Below are 16,531 nucleotides of genomic sequence, written 5' to 3' on the forward strand. Positions count from 1 at the left end.
AGCACATGTACAAAGGCGCGTACGAAACCTTGAACACCCTCTAATTTAAATTAAACACCCGAAAAGTTACATGGTTGAAATATTGCTTTTGAAGTGAAGCAATTTGAAATCATCGCAGGCTTTAAAGTATATTTCACTGAGGAATTTTTTTTTGATCAAAAGACATTCAATGTTTTAGTTCTCTGAACATTTATAAACAACTTAACGAAAGGGCAATTCTTTTTTTTAAAAAAAAATTGGCATACCGATGAAAATCAGTAACTTTCGAGCACCTTTTTCAAAAGTCGAGCATTATTTAAGCACTTCTTTGCCATTTTTGAAGCACCATTTTCCAGTTTGCCAGCCCAATCGGGATAGACCTATCGTCAAATCATTTTTGGGCAAACTTCACAAGGCCAATAAAGTAGGAAACACAAGTCACCTTATAGCCTAATTTTTAATGATGGAAAGCTTAACTATCATAGATTTGTGCTATAAAAAAAACCACTTTAAATAAGACCTATTAGAAGGGAAATAAGCTCTCTATAAATATTAAGAAAACTAATTACATGATTGTTAAATCCCCAAAAAGAAATCAGGAAACATAAATGTTAAATTACCAAATAAAGATGAAAACAGTGAAATACGGACATGTAAAAACTAGCGATAAAAAGCTAAACCTCCGATGTTTCGGCGACCTCATGACGCCATTATCAAGGAGTTGGAAATGAACATGCGAGTTCATAACGGCCAACACTACTTTCCATCCCTAAAACTGACATTGGACATTTCGTAACAATTACACGACACATTATGCTATGTTAATATTGACACGCTTACCGCTCTAAAAACAATGAAAACAAGCAGAATGACAGCTTTAGTTCAACAAGAAATAGCGTTTCTAAGCTATGCCGCACTCATCTACAGTATTTAGGTCTAAAAACCCCGTTGAAGAAGGTTAACTTTCAATTGTTTTGCTAGGTACTATTATGTCAATACTCTAAAAATTTCGACTTTCCGGGAGCTTGTCTCGTTGGTCTAGAGGATATCGGAAACTGCAAGGTGAAGCCATCGATCCGGGTTCAACTCTTTGCCTCGCCTATTTTGAATCTTCTCAGCTTGTTTAAAATCTTTGTTTCGTTGAAGTAAATTTGAAGTCTAAAGTACACTGTACATCGTATAAGTTGAATAAAAAGGGAAATGTCAGTTTGAGGGATGGAAAGAAGTGATGACCGTTCATAGCAGGTACAAAATACTCCAAATTTGCATAAGTGGAGGAGAGCTAGACAAAGACTTTAGCTCGGATTAAATCTGTTTGCACGTTCAGCCGTGGTCGACGTGACTATGGTAGTGGAGAAGTAGACCTTAGACCTTACTCTCGATTTGGGGTGCTCGGTTTAGGAGGTGGGTGCCCATCCTGCTCTCAGTTTTAACATGGAGAAAGGAATGCTTCCCTTTTAATACCTTTGTCAACTCAAGAGTTACTGACCAACGTTTGCAATGGTGCGAAGTGGTATAAAATGACGTGACTCGGGTAGTCATACCATTTTTAAAATTCAAAAAATTTCCACAAGCATATGCATGGGCAAAGTCCCACCTCCCCAGGAGTTTAAAATGCACACAATTAATTAAGAGATCAGGCAACTTTTACCCCACACACCCTTTTACCTTCTAGAAGTTTTAAGAAATCGCCCATTTCATTGAATTATTTTGCATCGGTCCAGTCCCTCTGTGACAAAATATCACAAAATCAACATGTACAACTTTAAAGTAAAGAACTTTCCATTTTTTTGGTTCCAGGCCCTAGCAAGAGTCCATCACCTAAGAGTTAGATTTACCCATATGTTCCTAGTCCTCATCAACGTCAGAAAAGTGTCTGTTTTTGAACCACGTTTTGTGGGAAACTAAACAATAAACAAATTGGCTAAGTCAATGTTGTGCCCGTCTCATTTAAATGTGAACGCTACATTAAAATTTTTGTAATTTCCAAACATTTATACTTCCGTAGGTTGTTTTTTAGCTTATAGACATTTGCCTCTCGAAACAATTAATTTGCTTATTTAGCTTTGGCCAACCTTACAGAAACACAGAAAATACACATTCCCCGAGACTGTCACTTAATGATATTGTAAATGGAAAGTTGGTATAGCAAGCTTAAGAGTATACATGTCACCTGAGGAACAAACTGCAAAAGCTTGGAGTTATTTTCAAGGGCCAAAATAACAAGACGGCTAGATCCTCAGTTATGGAAACAAACCCCTGATTTCTATCAAGTGATTAAGTAATCCTGGAACAGATGCTTACAAAACAAGGCACAAATGTAAGGACTTGAACAGTATCTTAATACTACTGAAATCTCATGGTACTTTAACTATAATTGACATGATATCTTGTGTCTGACAGCTACTGAGGTATCAATGATTGAATTGTTTTCAATAACTCATATAATCGAAGAAAGGAAAATAACATATCGCAGTCCAAGTAAGTTTTTCACGTTTTGGACATCGTTTCTGAAAAAGAAAAACAAGGAAGAAAGAAACAAGTAGTGGATTAAATGCAAATAACGAATTTCGTTCTGATTGACAAGTAAATAATATAACAATTATCTTAATTCATTCATTTAACTGTTTGTGCTAGAGTTAATAGCAACAATTCCTATTCACTTCACTTGACATAAGCAATCGACAATCACCGATCAGTTTCACAGTCACTCCATCATAACACAGGCTCAAACAGCTAGCTATCTGCAGGAAGCTGAAGTAGCTGACTCGGTGAATGCAGACATTATTTAATTCAGGTATTAGCCAAAGCAGTTCGAGTAAAAATAACCACTCTGGCAACCGTTTTTAAAGCCATTTCTCTGTGAAGAACGTACCTGCTCCTTTCGACAACTTCCTGATTAAAAACATGTACAAAGTACAGCGATTCAGTCATTTAAGTTATATTTAAATAGCACTTACCATTCTTTTCGTGTTCCAGCTCCCCAAATTCAAAGGTGACATCATCGCCAATTAACACAAATGGCGCCCAGTATTTTATGGCCGAATAGTTCTTTGTCTCCTGAAGAGATTTCATAGCATGGTGAAGAGCTGTACTTGCACTTTTTCTATCTGCCAAGTGTTGGTAAAAACTCTTCATGAACAAGAAGGTCGCCTCGTCGTCGATTGCCCAGAGTGACACCAGTACAGACCGGGCACCAGCACACAGGAAAGCCCTGGCTATTCCCACAATACCCTCAGATTTTACTTCTCCCTGGCCACTATGACAGCAACTAAGCACAACCAGTCTTGCCTGAAGGTGAACTGCTTGAACATCGCTCAATGATAACATGTAATCTTCCTCTTCGGGGATCTTGGATGTGCGTTCGGGATTTGGCGCCAAAGCAATTTCTCCAGCTCTGCCATCCCCATGTGCAGCAATGTGGATTAAGGTAACTGACTTCATTCTTCTCAGCACCTCAGCTTTCGTTGCATTTTTTCCTGTAAGAGGCACGGTCTGCAGAAGTTCTCCAATTATATCCACCTCTTTTTTCGCACATGGCAGCTGTCCATACATGGGTTCACCAGTGCCGTAAGTGACTTCGCTCAAGCACGGATCGCCTACAAGCAGCGCTTCATTCTTACTTTGGAAGTTATCAGGTGCCATAGTGATCAATTTTAAAGCAGTCAGCGAGGGAATTACACGGATCCTGACAGAGTCACTCATTGCAGAAAAAGGAGCCAGGCAAAAGTGTCCATCAGGAACAAACACTAAGTCATCGCCCTGGATCAAGTCTGCTATAGGACTGATTAAGACATCATACAAGGGCTGCAAAGAGTGCACAGAGAAGCTCAAAGACTGAAAAGTTTCTTCAACACTTTCCCTACTGCTCGAGAAGTCGCTGCCTTGTCTTTCAAGTGAACGATTCTCGCATCGCAAAACAACCCCTGCACTGATCTGTTCTAGCGTACTTTGCATCAGAGACTTGGCAGTTCCATTTTCGATTTTCTTTTGTCTAAAATTTATCCTGATATCATCTCTTAGCAACCAGAAGCTGATCGTGTTCCCTTCAAGTGCTGTGAAAACAGTTTGTGAAGGTAGATCTTTCATAACCAAAGAGATAGTTACCTTCACCATAGGTTTCTCATCAACGCTGTATTGCATCTTTAAAATGTCTGCCAAAGCCTGTGCTCGTCCTTGCTCAGCAGCATACAAAGCTTCATCAACCTCTCCATTCTTCAAGAGTGCTGTCCACAGAGCGGTGTACGCAAACCCCTTTGTGTCACGAAAGCTTATTTTCCATGCATCCTCTGACTGAAGAAGACGCCTAACTTCATCAAAATAATAAACGCTTAGACGCCAGTAATTAAGAGCTTTGCTCAAGGAGCCAAAAAATTCATGAACATGACCAATATGATAACATGCGATTGCCAGCCCTATTGGGTTCTCTGTTTCCTGGCAAATACTAAGATGTTGATAGTGGTACTCTATGGCTTGCTTGAAATTTTCAAGACTTAGATAAGCGTTGCCGAGATTTCCATAAGCTGTTCCTTCTCTGGCCCTGTCCCCTACCTCTTTTGCAATACTAAGACATTGATGGTGATACTGCATGGCTTGCTTGAAATTACCAAGACTGTCATAAGCCTTGCCGAGATTTCCATAGGCTCTTCCCTCTCCGGCCCTGTCCCCTACCTCTTTTGCAATGCTAAGATGTTGATGGTGATACTCTATGGCTTGCTTGAAATTACCAAGACTTTGATAAGCGTTGCCGAGATTTCCATAGGCTCTTCCTTCTCCGGCCCTGCCCCCTACCTCTTTTGCAATACTAAGACATTGATGGTGATACTGTATGGCTTGCTTGAAATTACCAAGACTTTGATAAGCGTTGCCGAGATTTCCATAGGCCGTTCCTTCTCCGGCCCTGTCCCCTACCTCTTTTGCAATACTAAGATCTTGATGGTGATACTCTATGGCTTGCTTGAAATTACCAAGACTTTGATAAGCGTTGCCGAGGTTGCAATAAGTTCTTCCTTCTCCGGCCCTGTCCCCTACCTCTTTTGCAATACTAAGACATTGATGGTGATACTGTATGGCTTGCTTGAAATTACCAAGACTGCCATAAGCGTTGCCAAGATTTCCATAGGCTCTTCCTTCTCCGGCCCTGTCCCCTACCTCTTTTGCAATACTAAGACGTTGATGGTGATACTCTATGGCTTGCTTGAAATTACCAAGACTTCGATAAGCGTTGCCGAGATTTCCATAGGCCGCTCCTTCTCCGGCCCTGTCCCCTACCTCTTTTGCAATACTAAGATGTTGTTGGTGATACTCTATGGCTTGCTTGAAATTACCAAGACTTCGATAAGCGTTGCCGAGATTTCCATAGGCCGCTCCTTCTCCGGCCCTGTCCCCTACCTCTTTTGCAATACTAAGATCTTGATGGTGATACTGCATGGCTTGCTTGAAATTACCAAGACTGTCATAAGCGTTGCCGAGGTTGCAATAAGCTCTTCCTTCTCCGGCCCTGTCCCCTACCTCTTTTGCAATACTAAGACGTTGATGGTGATACTCTATGGCTTGCTTGAAATTACCAAGACTTCGATAAGCGTTGCCGAGATTTCCATAGGCTCTTCCTTCTCCGGCCCTGTCCCCTACCTCTTTTGCAATACTAAGATGTTGTTGGTGATACTCTATGGCTTGCTTGAAATTACCAAGACTGTCATAAGCGTTGCCGAGATTTCCATAGGCCGCTCCTTCTCCGGCCCTGTCCCCTACCTCTTTTGCAATACTAAGTTCTTGATGGTGATACTCTATGGCTTGCTTGAAACTACCAAGACTTTGATAAGCCTTGCCGAGATTTCCATAGGCTCTTCCCTCTCCGGCCCTGTCCCCTACCTCTTTTGCAATACTAAGATCTTGATGGTGATACTCTATGGCTTGCTTGAAATTACCAAGACTTCGATAAGCGTTGCCGAGATTTCCATAGGCTCTTCCTTCTCCGGCCCTGTCCCCTACCTCTTTTGCAATACTAAGATCTTGATGGTGATACTCTATGGCTTGCTTGAAATTACCAAGACTTCGATAAGCGTTGCCGAGATTTCCATAGGCCGCTCCTTCTCCGGCCCTGAAACCCACTTCCTTAAAAATGGCTAATGCTTCTCTGTAATTTGTTATGGCCTGATTAAAGTCAGCTGTGCCCTGATAGTATCTACCAAGATTGAAATAAGCCAAACCCTTGCCTTGTCTGTCTCCCTCCTTTCTTGCAACGCTAAGCTCTTGCATATGCCGCTCCAAAAGGTCCAACTTTTTATCCACCATTGCTGATAATCAAAACCAGGAAGTTTTTCTCAGAAATCTGGGGTGTACCTAGAAGATAAATGAACGAAAAGACAATAGGTTCAATGCTCTGAGTACAGGATGCTAAACCGGCACAGCAAGGTTAATTGAACAGTGAAGGAATAACTATCTTAAGCTAGTATTTTGAAAGAAATATGCCTTTCTTCATCAGGGTTTCCCAAGGAATGATTTCGGCTAATGGAGACAGTTGTTACAGAATAAATACTTGGGCATTTAACAGACTAAGAGCGTTTTATGCAATAATAATCACCAAACATTAAAATAGAAATTCTATTATGTAAATGAGGGAAAAACAGCCTATAGAAAAGCGATGGCATCCCATTTCATCTTTCTTATCGAAAGCTAATTAAAAGTTCCTAACAGGAGGGGATGCCATTAAGAGTGTAATATTTAATTTTCTGAAATTGACGTCAAACTCATAATTTTTTATTTCATGTCTAAATCTATCCAATGTCAGAATTGCTTGTTTTTTCGTCACAATTTTTTTTGTCTGGATACCTGGTTACTCCATGTATTTTGATCCAGGGACTTTGAATGAGCTAATTGAACTGCTCACACGTTTCCATTGAGAAAGGCTGTTCGTCAGGACAGAATTGGCCGTTTTTATACTAGAGATGCATAATCCGGTTATTCAAATTATGCCTTTCCCTCTCTTTCTCCATACGCCAAAATCATTCGTTGGGAAACCCTGATGAAGAAAGGCATTTCGAAAATTGGCTTAAGATAGTTATTCCCTCTCACTGCTCAATTAATCTTGCTGTGCCAGTTTAGCATCCTGTAGTCAGGACATTGAAAGTATTGTGTTTTCGCATTTCTCGGCGTTGTTTAAAAAAGTAGGTACGCAATGCGTACATGTGGGTAGCCACTTAGACACCGTACTACCAATGGAGTCTTAATAACCCTTTCACTCCCAATAGTGCCACTTATAGATTTTACTCTGTCTAACGCCAGACAATTTTACTCGTCAATGGGGAACCCCACGGGGCTGAAAGGGTTAAGTATGCTGTTCGTTTTTATTTGGGTTCTAACCATTTACTATACTAGCTCTCTACGAACTTCATTGGCTTCCCATTGCCTATCGAATCAGGTTTAAGATTTGGGTACAGCGATTTGCCCACGACATCTCGATCCGATTTGGATCGCCCACATGAATGGGCATCACACATGGCAGTGAAAGGGGAGCACGGATTAACCCTTAACACCAGCTAAATTCAAACTGGAATGCAAAATTACAAACTGGAATGTTTGATTCAGTACCGTTTTAACCAATAGGAATCAAATATCAAGTGGTGGCTTATCAGTACTGAATCAGTTGACTGTTTCATACCCTCTCCGCCAATCGTAATTCTTGTGATGACAAGTTGTCTGGCTCAAATCAAACCACAACTGAAGCAGTTTTGTCCGAGCCAATGAAAAGCAACCACGTTCCAGGGTTCTCCTTATTAGGCGGTAACCAGTAAAATCTACCGCTTGTAAAGCACTTATTACCGCCTGCAAACGCTCAGAAGTCGCTTATCCGTTGCAGAACGTCCAACATTAACTAAATGCTTTACCGGCTTGAAAAGGCCCCAACCAGTTGTGCTGAAAACTAGGGAGAGCCCTGTGTTCGTGCCAATTTTTTTACACATTATTTATTCTTTAATTTCTTTATGAACATAAAGCAATCTTTGACTCACCGTCAGTATTGTGACCTTCAAGCAGACAATTTTCATACCGACTGCTAAATCACTGTTTAATTTATGGGAGCACTGACTTGCAATACGGACTTGCTCCTTACTAGCCAAAACGCAGTCAAGGCATGCTATTTTTTGAGAAAGCCGCATTACTTATAATTTTTACACACGCGCACGGATAATTAAAGAAAAAACAGCAATTACATGTACTTAATTCGCCCGTTGTGGATGAATTTTGGCATTTGCAGGCAGATCTGGATTTGATCCCAATCAAACAAACACTTATTAAGCCCTTAATGTACGAGCTCTTGCGATGAATTGCACGCCCCTTGGAACCTTTGTAATAAGAAACATCGACTGCTTTTCTTGCCGTGTCTTAGTCAAATTTTTTTTACATTCTGTAAATAATCATTTACCTTGGAAGCCTTGCTTTAGCGGGGAACTAGAAAGGAAAAATAAAAGAACAAGGAGAAAAAAAGCTTTGAATAATTCTCTGGTAAATTCAATTATTGCGATTGTGAATTGAATTACATTGTAGACGCGTGCCCGTGACATTTGCGCTGGTATTGGTGTCGTTTAAATTGGCGTGATGGATTGTTTTCCTTTGCTTATTCACTGATGTTTTCCGCCTTAGTTCCAGAAGCATATGAACAGTGATGCATATATATCTCTTTGCATATAGGTCCATATACCATAAAGTTGTCTCACTGATAACTGCGTCAAGTCTCGTGGACTTGTTTAGTTGACTGATTTCGTACGGGAAAAGCTTGATTGCCCAGAGAGCCTTCCAACTGATTCAGTCACACAACCCGACTTATTCAGTTGACCCGGAGAACAGCAAAAGTTACTGCGAGTGCGAGGAAAATCGTAGGGATGGTCTTCCGCTATTATCCGGCGCTATTCATGTCAATAACTGATTCAGTTGTAAATTAATGGTAACTGGCTGATTCAGTTGGATCTTCTAACTCGAGGGCAGAGAAATGAAAAGGTGTCCATTGCCGGCTTGTCCTATTTGCTGAGAGCATTGTTCTATAAACCTTATTAACAGAGATTTCTTTTTCACCTTGTTGCTCTCGTTCCCTACTAAAGTGAATCAGTTGACTGATTTCGTACAGTTAGTCACGGTAACTGAGACGCCGATTTATACCCAGAGAGCGTTCCAACTGATTCATTCACCCGGCCGGACTTATTCAGGAAAAACAAGTGTCTCTATGTTTCAGTCCATAAAAAACAGCAAAAAAGAGGATCTAAATAATTATGTTCAGTGAAAACCGGCCGAATTGTTGCCCATGAAAACCTGCACGTTTCCGATATGACAATTGGAAAACAAACTGTTCAATAATACCCAAGAAAAAAATCGGAAATTTATCTGCCATTTCTGCGGATGATGGCGTGAGCTTTCGTTTTTCCGTGCTTTGTACTCTCATAACGCACAGTGTTTAAACCAATGAGAGCAGGCGTTATATAGAAACTTTATTATAGTATATAATTTTATACCAGTATTATGTATAATTTATAGAATATTATTACATAAATATCATAGTAATAAATATAATAAGTAAAATAAGAAATACATGCACCCTCACAGCCGTACAGCCACCTTGTGCAATTTTTTGTTTTTCTTGAAAAAATATTTTAATCACATTTTCTGAATGAAACTTGCACCTAGATTAAGAATAAATTTCGCTCTCTCTCTCTGAACTTTAACAAACAAGAAATCCTTTCCAACCTACAAGACATCCACGGTGTGGTGGTCTGCTGGTTTTAGAGTATTATATTGACCACAAGCATGCTAATTCCATTGTATGTGTCGAAAACACTGATGTATAAACTATCCAGAAACTAGCGTGTGTGTGTCAAGGTGGCTCAAACCAGCTTCAACCATTTTTGAGGGAATGTCTCATTAGACGGACTAACTCTATAACGCTGTTTCACTTAACGGCAATGTTATGGTACCACATGAAACCCTGCCGATAATCGTTAAACAAGATGCACATGTTACTGTGACGTAATAAATTACCATGGCAACAGAAGAACCATCTAAAAACGCCCTATATTTTGTGTTAAAGCACTTAGTATCTCAAAAACGAACTAAAGTGTCCCCCATTTTTTATTGCTGAAAAGCGATTAGCAGGCTAAGATGAAACTCTGTGCAAAGTTAAAAAAATCTGGAGCAGATTCAGAACCACATTAAAATTTTCCAATTGTCAAGGTGGCTATGAATCTGCTGCAAAGAATTTTTTTAAACTTTGTAATGAGTTTTGTCTTAGCGTGCCAATTACTCTCCAGCAATAAAAAATGGGAGTCACCCAGTTCGTTTTTGAGATATTCGCGTTTAAAGATAAAATATAGCGTGTTTTTCAGTAATAAATAGTTGAAATTTCGCTAGAACAGCAAGTCAAGCGCAAGTCAAGCTTTTAAAACTGAGCAAAGGTTAATTCGCGCTCCCCTTTCACTGCCATGTGTGATGCCCATTCATGTGGGCAGGCGTAATTTTTCTTATTACATCTCAATCGGATTCCAAATCGATCACAATGCCGTGGGCATATCGTCGTACCCAAAAATTATATCATCTATCTCAAAAACACCTTTTAAAAGCAATTAATAAGAAAATAATAACCGTTAGTTTCACGGGCAGTGATACAATCTGGCTGCACTGATCAATGTACTCGCTTCAGGAACAACTGGAAAAGTGAGTGCTCGCAGTCTCGTACAACGATACATGATTACATGGTCTTACATATCTTGCTTACTCGATTTTCGCAATTGGAGCGATTGCTGAATACCCGTCCACAAAGGAGCATCTACGTTCGCGACGCTAGCCGCGGTACCGAACTGAACGAAAGTGGTTTTTACGCAGTTTGTGTCAGATAGAGTGAATTCAGTAGAATGGCTGGTGCTGCAGTGCCTTAGTCGACTTACAGTTAAATTGAGCTGAGTAGAGTGGCTAGTGCCGCAGTGTCGCAGTGCTTACCTCATGGATTAACGAATGAGGTATATCCAACAACACGACTGCGGTGGCACTGTGGCAGCAGTATTTTTAGGGTCCATTTCTTGTGGCCGGGTTTTGACATTAAGTCTGTAATAGGTAGATTTCACAAAGACATTTTCTGCTCAATCTAATTTAAGTGATTTAATTTAAAGCTCACCCGCACGTGCGAACAAAAGCCCAGCCTCTGTATCCAGAGAAGAATCCAACACTTTATAACTTCTCATGTGTGCCTTGATGTCCTGATCACATTTTGCTATTATTACGCATTGAACGTTTGCTGGATTGTCAGAACTTGGGCCGCAAATTCCCCCAAAAAACTCAGAATAGAACCGCATGCAGTCATAATGGTCTGTGTGCTTTGTCCTTATCTCTTGTGTGACAGCTCTGACGACACAATCATGGCACAACTCACGGAAGTCATGAAGCGTTCGACTGGTTCAATGGTTGTTTGAGGGCTTCGAGGAAAATCCAAGAAGCGTATGCTTACATAAAGGGGGATACCTTTCTTTCTTTGTTTTGCAGGTATGTTCACAAAGTGAATTAAGGAAACTTGTTTGCGCAAAAATATAAAATGGAATGAATCTCGAATTGTTTAGTGAATAAATCGAGATTGCGTCTGTGGTTTCAATATACCTTGCCTCTGCTTTGGTGGTCAAAAGTCGACTTTTGTTGACAAACAGCATGTTGAAATTGGGCCTCAAAAAACCTCCGTTTCATTTACCCAAAAATTTTATTGAATTTAATTGCAGCGGAAACATTGCTTATTACGGTGATTACAGTCTCGTTTGAGAAAGCCATGTACCAAGATGCTTTTTGATGGTCGAATTTCGCACTGACCCCTTGCAAAATGAATTTCAAGCTTTCTGTTAAGTTCTGGAAATTTCTGGAAATTTCTAAAATGTGACAGCTTTATTCCAGAGTCAAATTCCAGTTTTTATTCCAGAAATTGTTTTCCAGTTTTTGCAAGTTTTGGGTTCTTTCAAAAGCTGGAAATAGCTTGAATTTGATACATCTATCAGGTGCTGCCAGAAAATGACAGTTTCTTCCAGTCTTCATTTCTTGCAGGAAACTGGAAATAAACTAGCAATAGTCTACAGCTTGTTAACAATTTTAACATTTCTCAAATGAAACAAATTTTTAGTTTATTACAGTTTCTATTCTATAAACTTAAAGAAATGTTTAGCATGCAGTTTCGTATTATGTATAAAATTTAAGAAGTAAGAAAGTTCCATTGTAGAACCAGACATATGTAAACGCTATGTAAAGTTTATCATATAACTATGTTGAGCTATATAAAGGCTATTTACTGCTCCTTACTTGCTATGTAATAACTATGTAACTTGCTACATTACATAGTTGAGTCTGTGTAAAGCATATGCCATTACTATTGCAATACCATTTAAAGGTCACATAGCTCTCTGAAATAGCTTATGAATGTGAATGTGATATCTTTCAAGTTAATACATTTACTTAGCTTACGCAATGTCCTTTAAAGGCTCCAAACTTTGAACATAAAAGCACTCTGTACATGGAGAAATGAAAAAGAAAGCTTTTATTCCGATGTATTCAATAGTTTGTGAGAAAAACCAATCAACCGATTACCTTGTTTGATGCTCTCTGAGTCTCGTAATCGGCCTTATTCCAAAAGGAACATGATGCATTACTCTCGAAAATTACACACTCCAAGTCAGCACTTAATCCTTTCAATGAACTCCAGTATCTTTCGAATCTTGCTCCGTAGAAAGATTGTCATCCTCCGCCATCTTGGATAACATGTGAGAGACAGGATCGGGAACTAGTGCGTCCTTTTCGTTCTGGTCAGCAGTCAGCAGCATGGCGCTTATACATAGGGCGTCCATAGGGCGGTGAAACGGGCATTCCGCTCTTGGTCCAATGTGCGATGCGGAGAAGGACTGGCACGAGCGCTCCTTCCGCGTTTCCGGTGCAATTAATGGCTGCCAAAAACATCCTCTAGACGAACCAGAAATCAAGTTTTCTTTCTTTATTTTTGGGCCACCATTAGTGTATATTTAAAGGCCTTTTTGATATTTTTGACCCAAAACTCAATACTATTTTGTCTGTCAAGTATTTTCGTCAGAAGCTGCTTAAATTTGACTGAAGTAAGACAGTGTCGAATGCAGGTATGTCCCGCTTACCGTGACCAAGGGTAACCGGTCGTTTCGCAAACGTGTCAGCTCGCCAACGACCTGTTCGCCAACGTATGAAGTCTATTTGCCAACGTCTAATAATGTCAGTTCGCCAACGTCCAAAATACTTTGTGAAATAGATCTGAATTTTATTTACAAATTACCAAAAGAAGATAATGTGACCTTTGATCCAAGATGAATTGTTTGATTCGGCTTGAAAATGTTCCTTTCACTCTCCCCAATCTCTCTCTCTCCCTCTCTGTCTCCCACGCCATCCACGGCTTTATTTGTGGACATAAACAGGCTGTAAAACCTTTTTATTAAACATTTGCGTAGTTAAAGAGCCATCGAGTTGAAATATGTTTGTTTGATTACGCGCTTAGAAACGTTCACTTGTTTCCTGCAAATTTCGCCTCCGTGTTTGTTCTACTCTCGCAGAGGGTTTTTGCGTTGTTTGAAACACTGATTAAATATTTGCGGCAAAACTTTTTCCTTCCCCCACTCAACTATTAAATGTTCCCCCTACAGTCTGCTTCTCTACCGGTCTCTTTTCTCCCTGTTACGGGAAGAATTAGAAACGCGATAAAAACAATGTGAGCTCATTAACTTCACTTGTGCGGCAGGTTGCAAAGGAGGTGAGAACTTTTTCAACTTAAATAGCATATTGTTTAAACGTTTAATGATATGTAACTACAAGAAAGAACAGTTAACACCAACAATATCTGTCAATCAAATTCCTGCGATTTTGATCCGGCTTAATCAGGCATTGCTGTATAAAAGGGCTGTGATTTTCTGTTCAATTCAACCCACTCATCTTATCGAAGTATTTTCGCTGATCAAATATGTTTACAAGAGTCACTCGAGATGGAAAGCTATTATTGTATCTATTGCAATGGCTGTGACAAATGACAACATCGACGTTGCAACACGGGAATTTCGAGACAGCAGTATAGAGATGCTGTTAAGACCGGATTAGAGGTGGTTTGGCGATGCCTATATTGCAGTGAGATCACTGATCCAATTGGGGAGAGTAGCAGAATCGAGGAAGAGATGGATGCCTTTGACATTCCGCCATCTTTTGGTATGCTTGTTTTTCACAATACTAAAACGACAATAGGTGATGGAATGTTCTTAAACAAAGAGCTTTCCGTGAATGGAATCAGTCTGCGAGGAATCTGTGTGTTGAGACTACAATTGCTGCTTGATGAAAAGCATCTCATCGACGAGACAGTCAAATTTTCCTTCCTTTTTTTTAGGTCATGTTAGATGAACTGACTGCTGCACCTTGTCCAGCCCTCCCTAAGCCTGCGCATGTGGCTAGAGCTGCCAACCGACTCCGGCAGAAACTCAGACCCGAGCAACCGAAAGATCTGGACTTCGAACTGGTCGAGGAATGTCTCCCTCCCGGTTTCTTCCAAGCCGACCTAACAGTTAAGCAGAAAGGCATCTGATCTTCGCCAGACAGGAGCAGCTAAATACCCTGGCCAAGGCTAAATCCTGGTACATGGACGGAACCTTCAAGCTTGTGCGACACCCATTCAAGCAGCTACTGACGGTGAATGCTTTCGTCCGATCCAGGGAAAATGCAAAGCAAGTCCCACTTGTGTTTGTCCTGATGGCCAACAAGAAAGAAAAAGACTACAAGAAGGTTTTAATCACTGTTTAGTTATAAATTAATAAAACTGAGAAAACATTATGCAGTCTATTGAGCATTAAAATAAAGATAAAGACAACGCAATATTCGGAATCGAACTGGGAAAACAGTTTCCAAGTATTATAGTAAGGAATCGAACTCGAAAACGTTATGCATATGCAGCTTCCAAGTATTAGTAAAACTATCTAAACCTCTTTCTACTAATCAATATCCTAGCATTTGTGTCCGATGAAAAACTGAAGCAGTATCGAAACAGGCGAGGCTATTCGACAGCTGGGAGAAGTACGAAAGGAAAGAGAAGACCGCCGCACAGTTGCTGAAAACGTGCTCACATCTCAACGGCCCCACTCGTGGAAACTGAAGAAGTCAGTAAAAATCACAACCAAAAAACGGCTCCTTTAGGAGCCACCAAGTTTGCAAAAGAATATGACCAGCAATAAACTATCAATAAAGAAAACTAATAAAATTTGAGGGGGGATTGGGGCGCATTGAAAGGTTCAATAACAAATATGGCGGTTCACATCAACAATCCCTCTCATGAAGTGAATTGCAAGTAATCTAATTGACAATTATTCTCAACGAAAAAGGTGCTTTTGGGCGTTGGCGAACATACGGTGGTGAAACGACCGGTATTCTGACCAAGCCATGTTCCGCTGCTTCTTCTAGGAGTACCCCACATTACTCCGCTCTAAATTTTACATATGTTTAAGATCGATAGCTTTTACATAACATAGTAAAAAACCAGGTGGATATATTTGGATATAGCAGCGTTTCAGAACTTCAAACTTGCTCACTTAAAATCGCTCGCGACGAATCGGATTCTCCACCGCAGTCAATTTTACCAACAATATTTTAAAACTATTTGCAAGATTTCACCCGCTTGGGAAAATCAACAAACAACAAATACGGTTTAATCAGGGCGCTTGATAATTTAAATAAAATACGAGTAAAGCTTGCTGTTAATACTCTGTCCGAAAAAGTTTGCAAAGACATGGCTTTGCATGAAAACACCACAGAAAAGATACAAGAACTTATGAAAATGTGAAATGCTTTGGAATGTCTTCAAAGATAACAGTCCACTGCAGTCAATAACAGATCAACGTGTTACCAACTTAAACCAACTACTTAATTACTTTAAAGCCTGGAAACAAACATTCCACAGAAGGACAGATGTGTAAGAACACTTCATAACATGGCAAACAATGTTTGATCTCGAGGTAATATATAGACTAAACTTAAAATGGATCACAGCAAAACAATGCAAAACTGATAAGTTATTGTAAATACCATGTCCTTGCCCCCTTAGGTATAACTATGCAAAAAAGCCATACTATTCCATGGCAACTCCTTCATATTTTGTACCATCTGAGGACAAAGCAATGATTCCAGTTCCTTGTAGAATATCCTCCCCTGAAGAAAAGCAATTTGTAGCCTATCACTACTGCTACGTTTTAAGACTCCCCATCCTCTCCCAAACCCCATATTGTTTTCTTTGCCTTTGTGCAGTTTGGCCCCAACAAATAAGCTAACCTGTGGCTGATCAATATGATCACATTTTGTTCCACAGTGTGAAACATAAAATAATTAAGAGCATGAGCCCTGGAACATACCTTAAAAAATAACAATGACTGTATTTATTGTTAGGCTTGACTAGCAACACCACACAGAGAACTTAAAAAATATAGCATAACTATTTCACACTCAAGGATCACAGGCATCTATTTTTGGGGGTCTGAGGGCTTATTTAAAGAAA

General features: G+C 39.9%; 1 protein-coding gene across 18 annotated transcripts in view; it reads right to left on the bottom strand.

Annotated features, from left to right (window-relative positions):
• The window catches only part of LOC138054537 (tetratricopeptide repeat protein 28-like), a 31,138-nt gene that overhangs the window by 64 nt on the left and 14,543 nt on the right, over positions 1-16,531 (bottom strand). For 13 of the 18 annotated variants that reach the window (XM_068901028.1, XM_068901027.1, XM_068901039.1 and 10 more), the window contains 3 exons: positions 8,402-8,427; positions 2,940-6,321; positions 1-2,489 (listed from right to left, as the gene is read on the bottom strand). The exon at positions 1-2,489 is cut by the window's left edge and continues 64 nt beyond it. In XM_068901028.1, coding sequence (XP_068757129.1) covers positions 2,470-2,489; positions 2,940-6,273 — 3,354 coding nt within the window. In that variant the 5' untranslated portion in view covers positions 6,274-6,321; positions 8,402-8,427 and the 3' untranslated portion in view covers positions 1-2,469. Of the gene's footprint in view, positions 2,490-2,939; positions 6,322-6,810; positions 7,618-8,401; positions 8,428-10,959; positions 11,065-16,531 lie in introns of those variants that run through there. The other 5 variants (XM_068901036.1, XM_068901032.1, XM_068901025.1 and 2 more) reach the window with 3 other exon arrangements.

The sequence above is a fragment of the Montipora capricornis genome, chromosome 6 (assembly GCF_036669925.1).
Source record: "Montipora capricornis isolate CH-2021 chromosome 6, ASM3666992v2, whole genome shotgun sequence".
NCBI lineage: Eukaryota > Metazoa > Cnidaria > Anthozoa > Scleractinia > Acroporidae > Montipora > Montipora capricornis.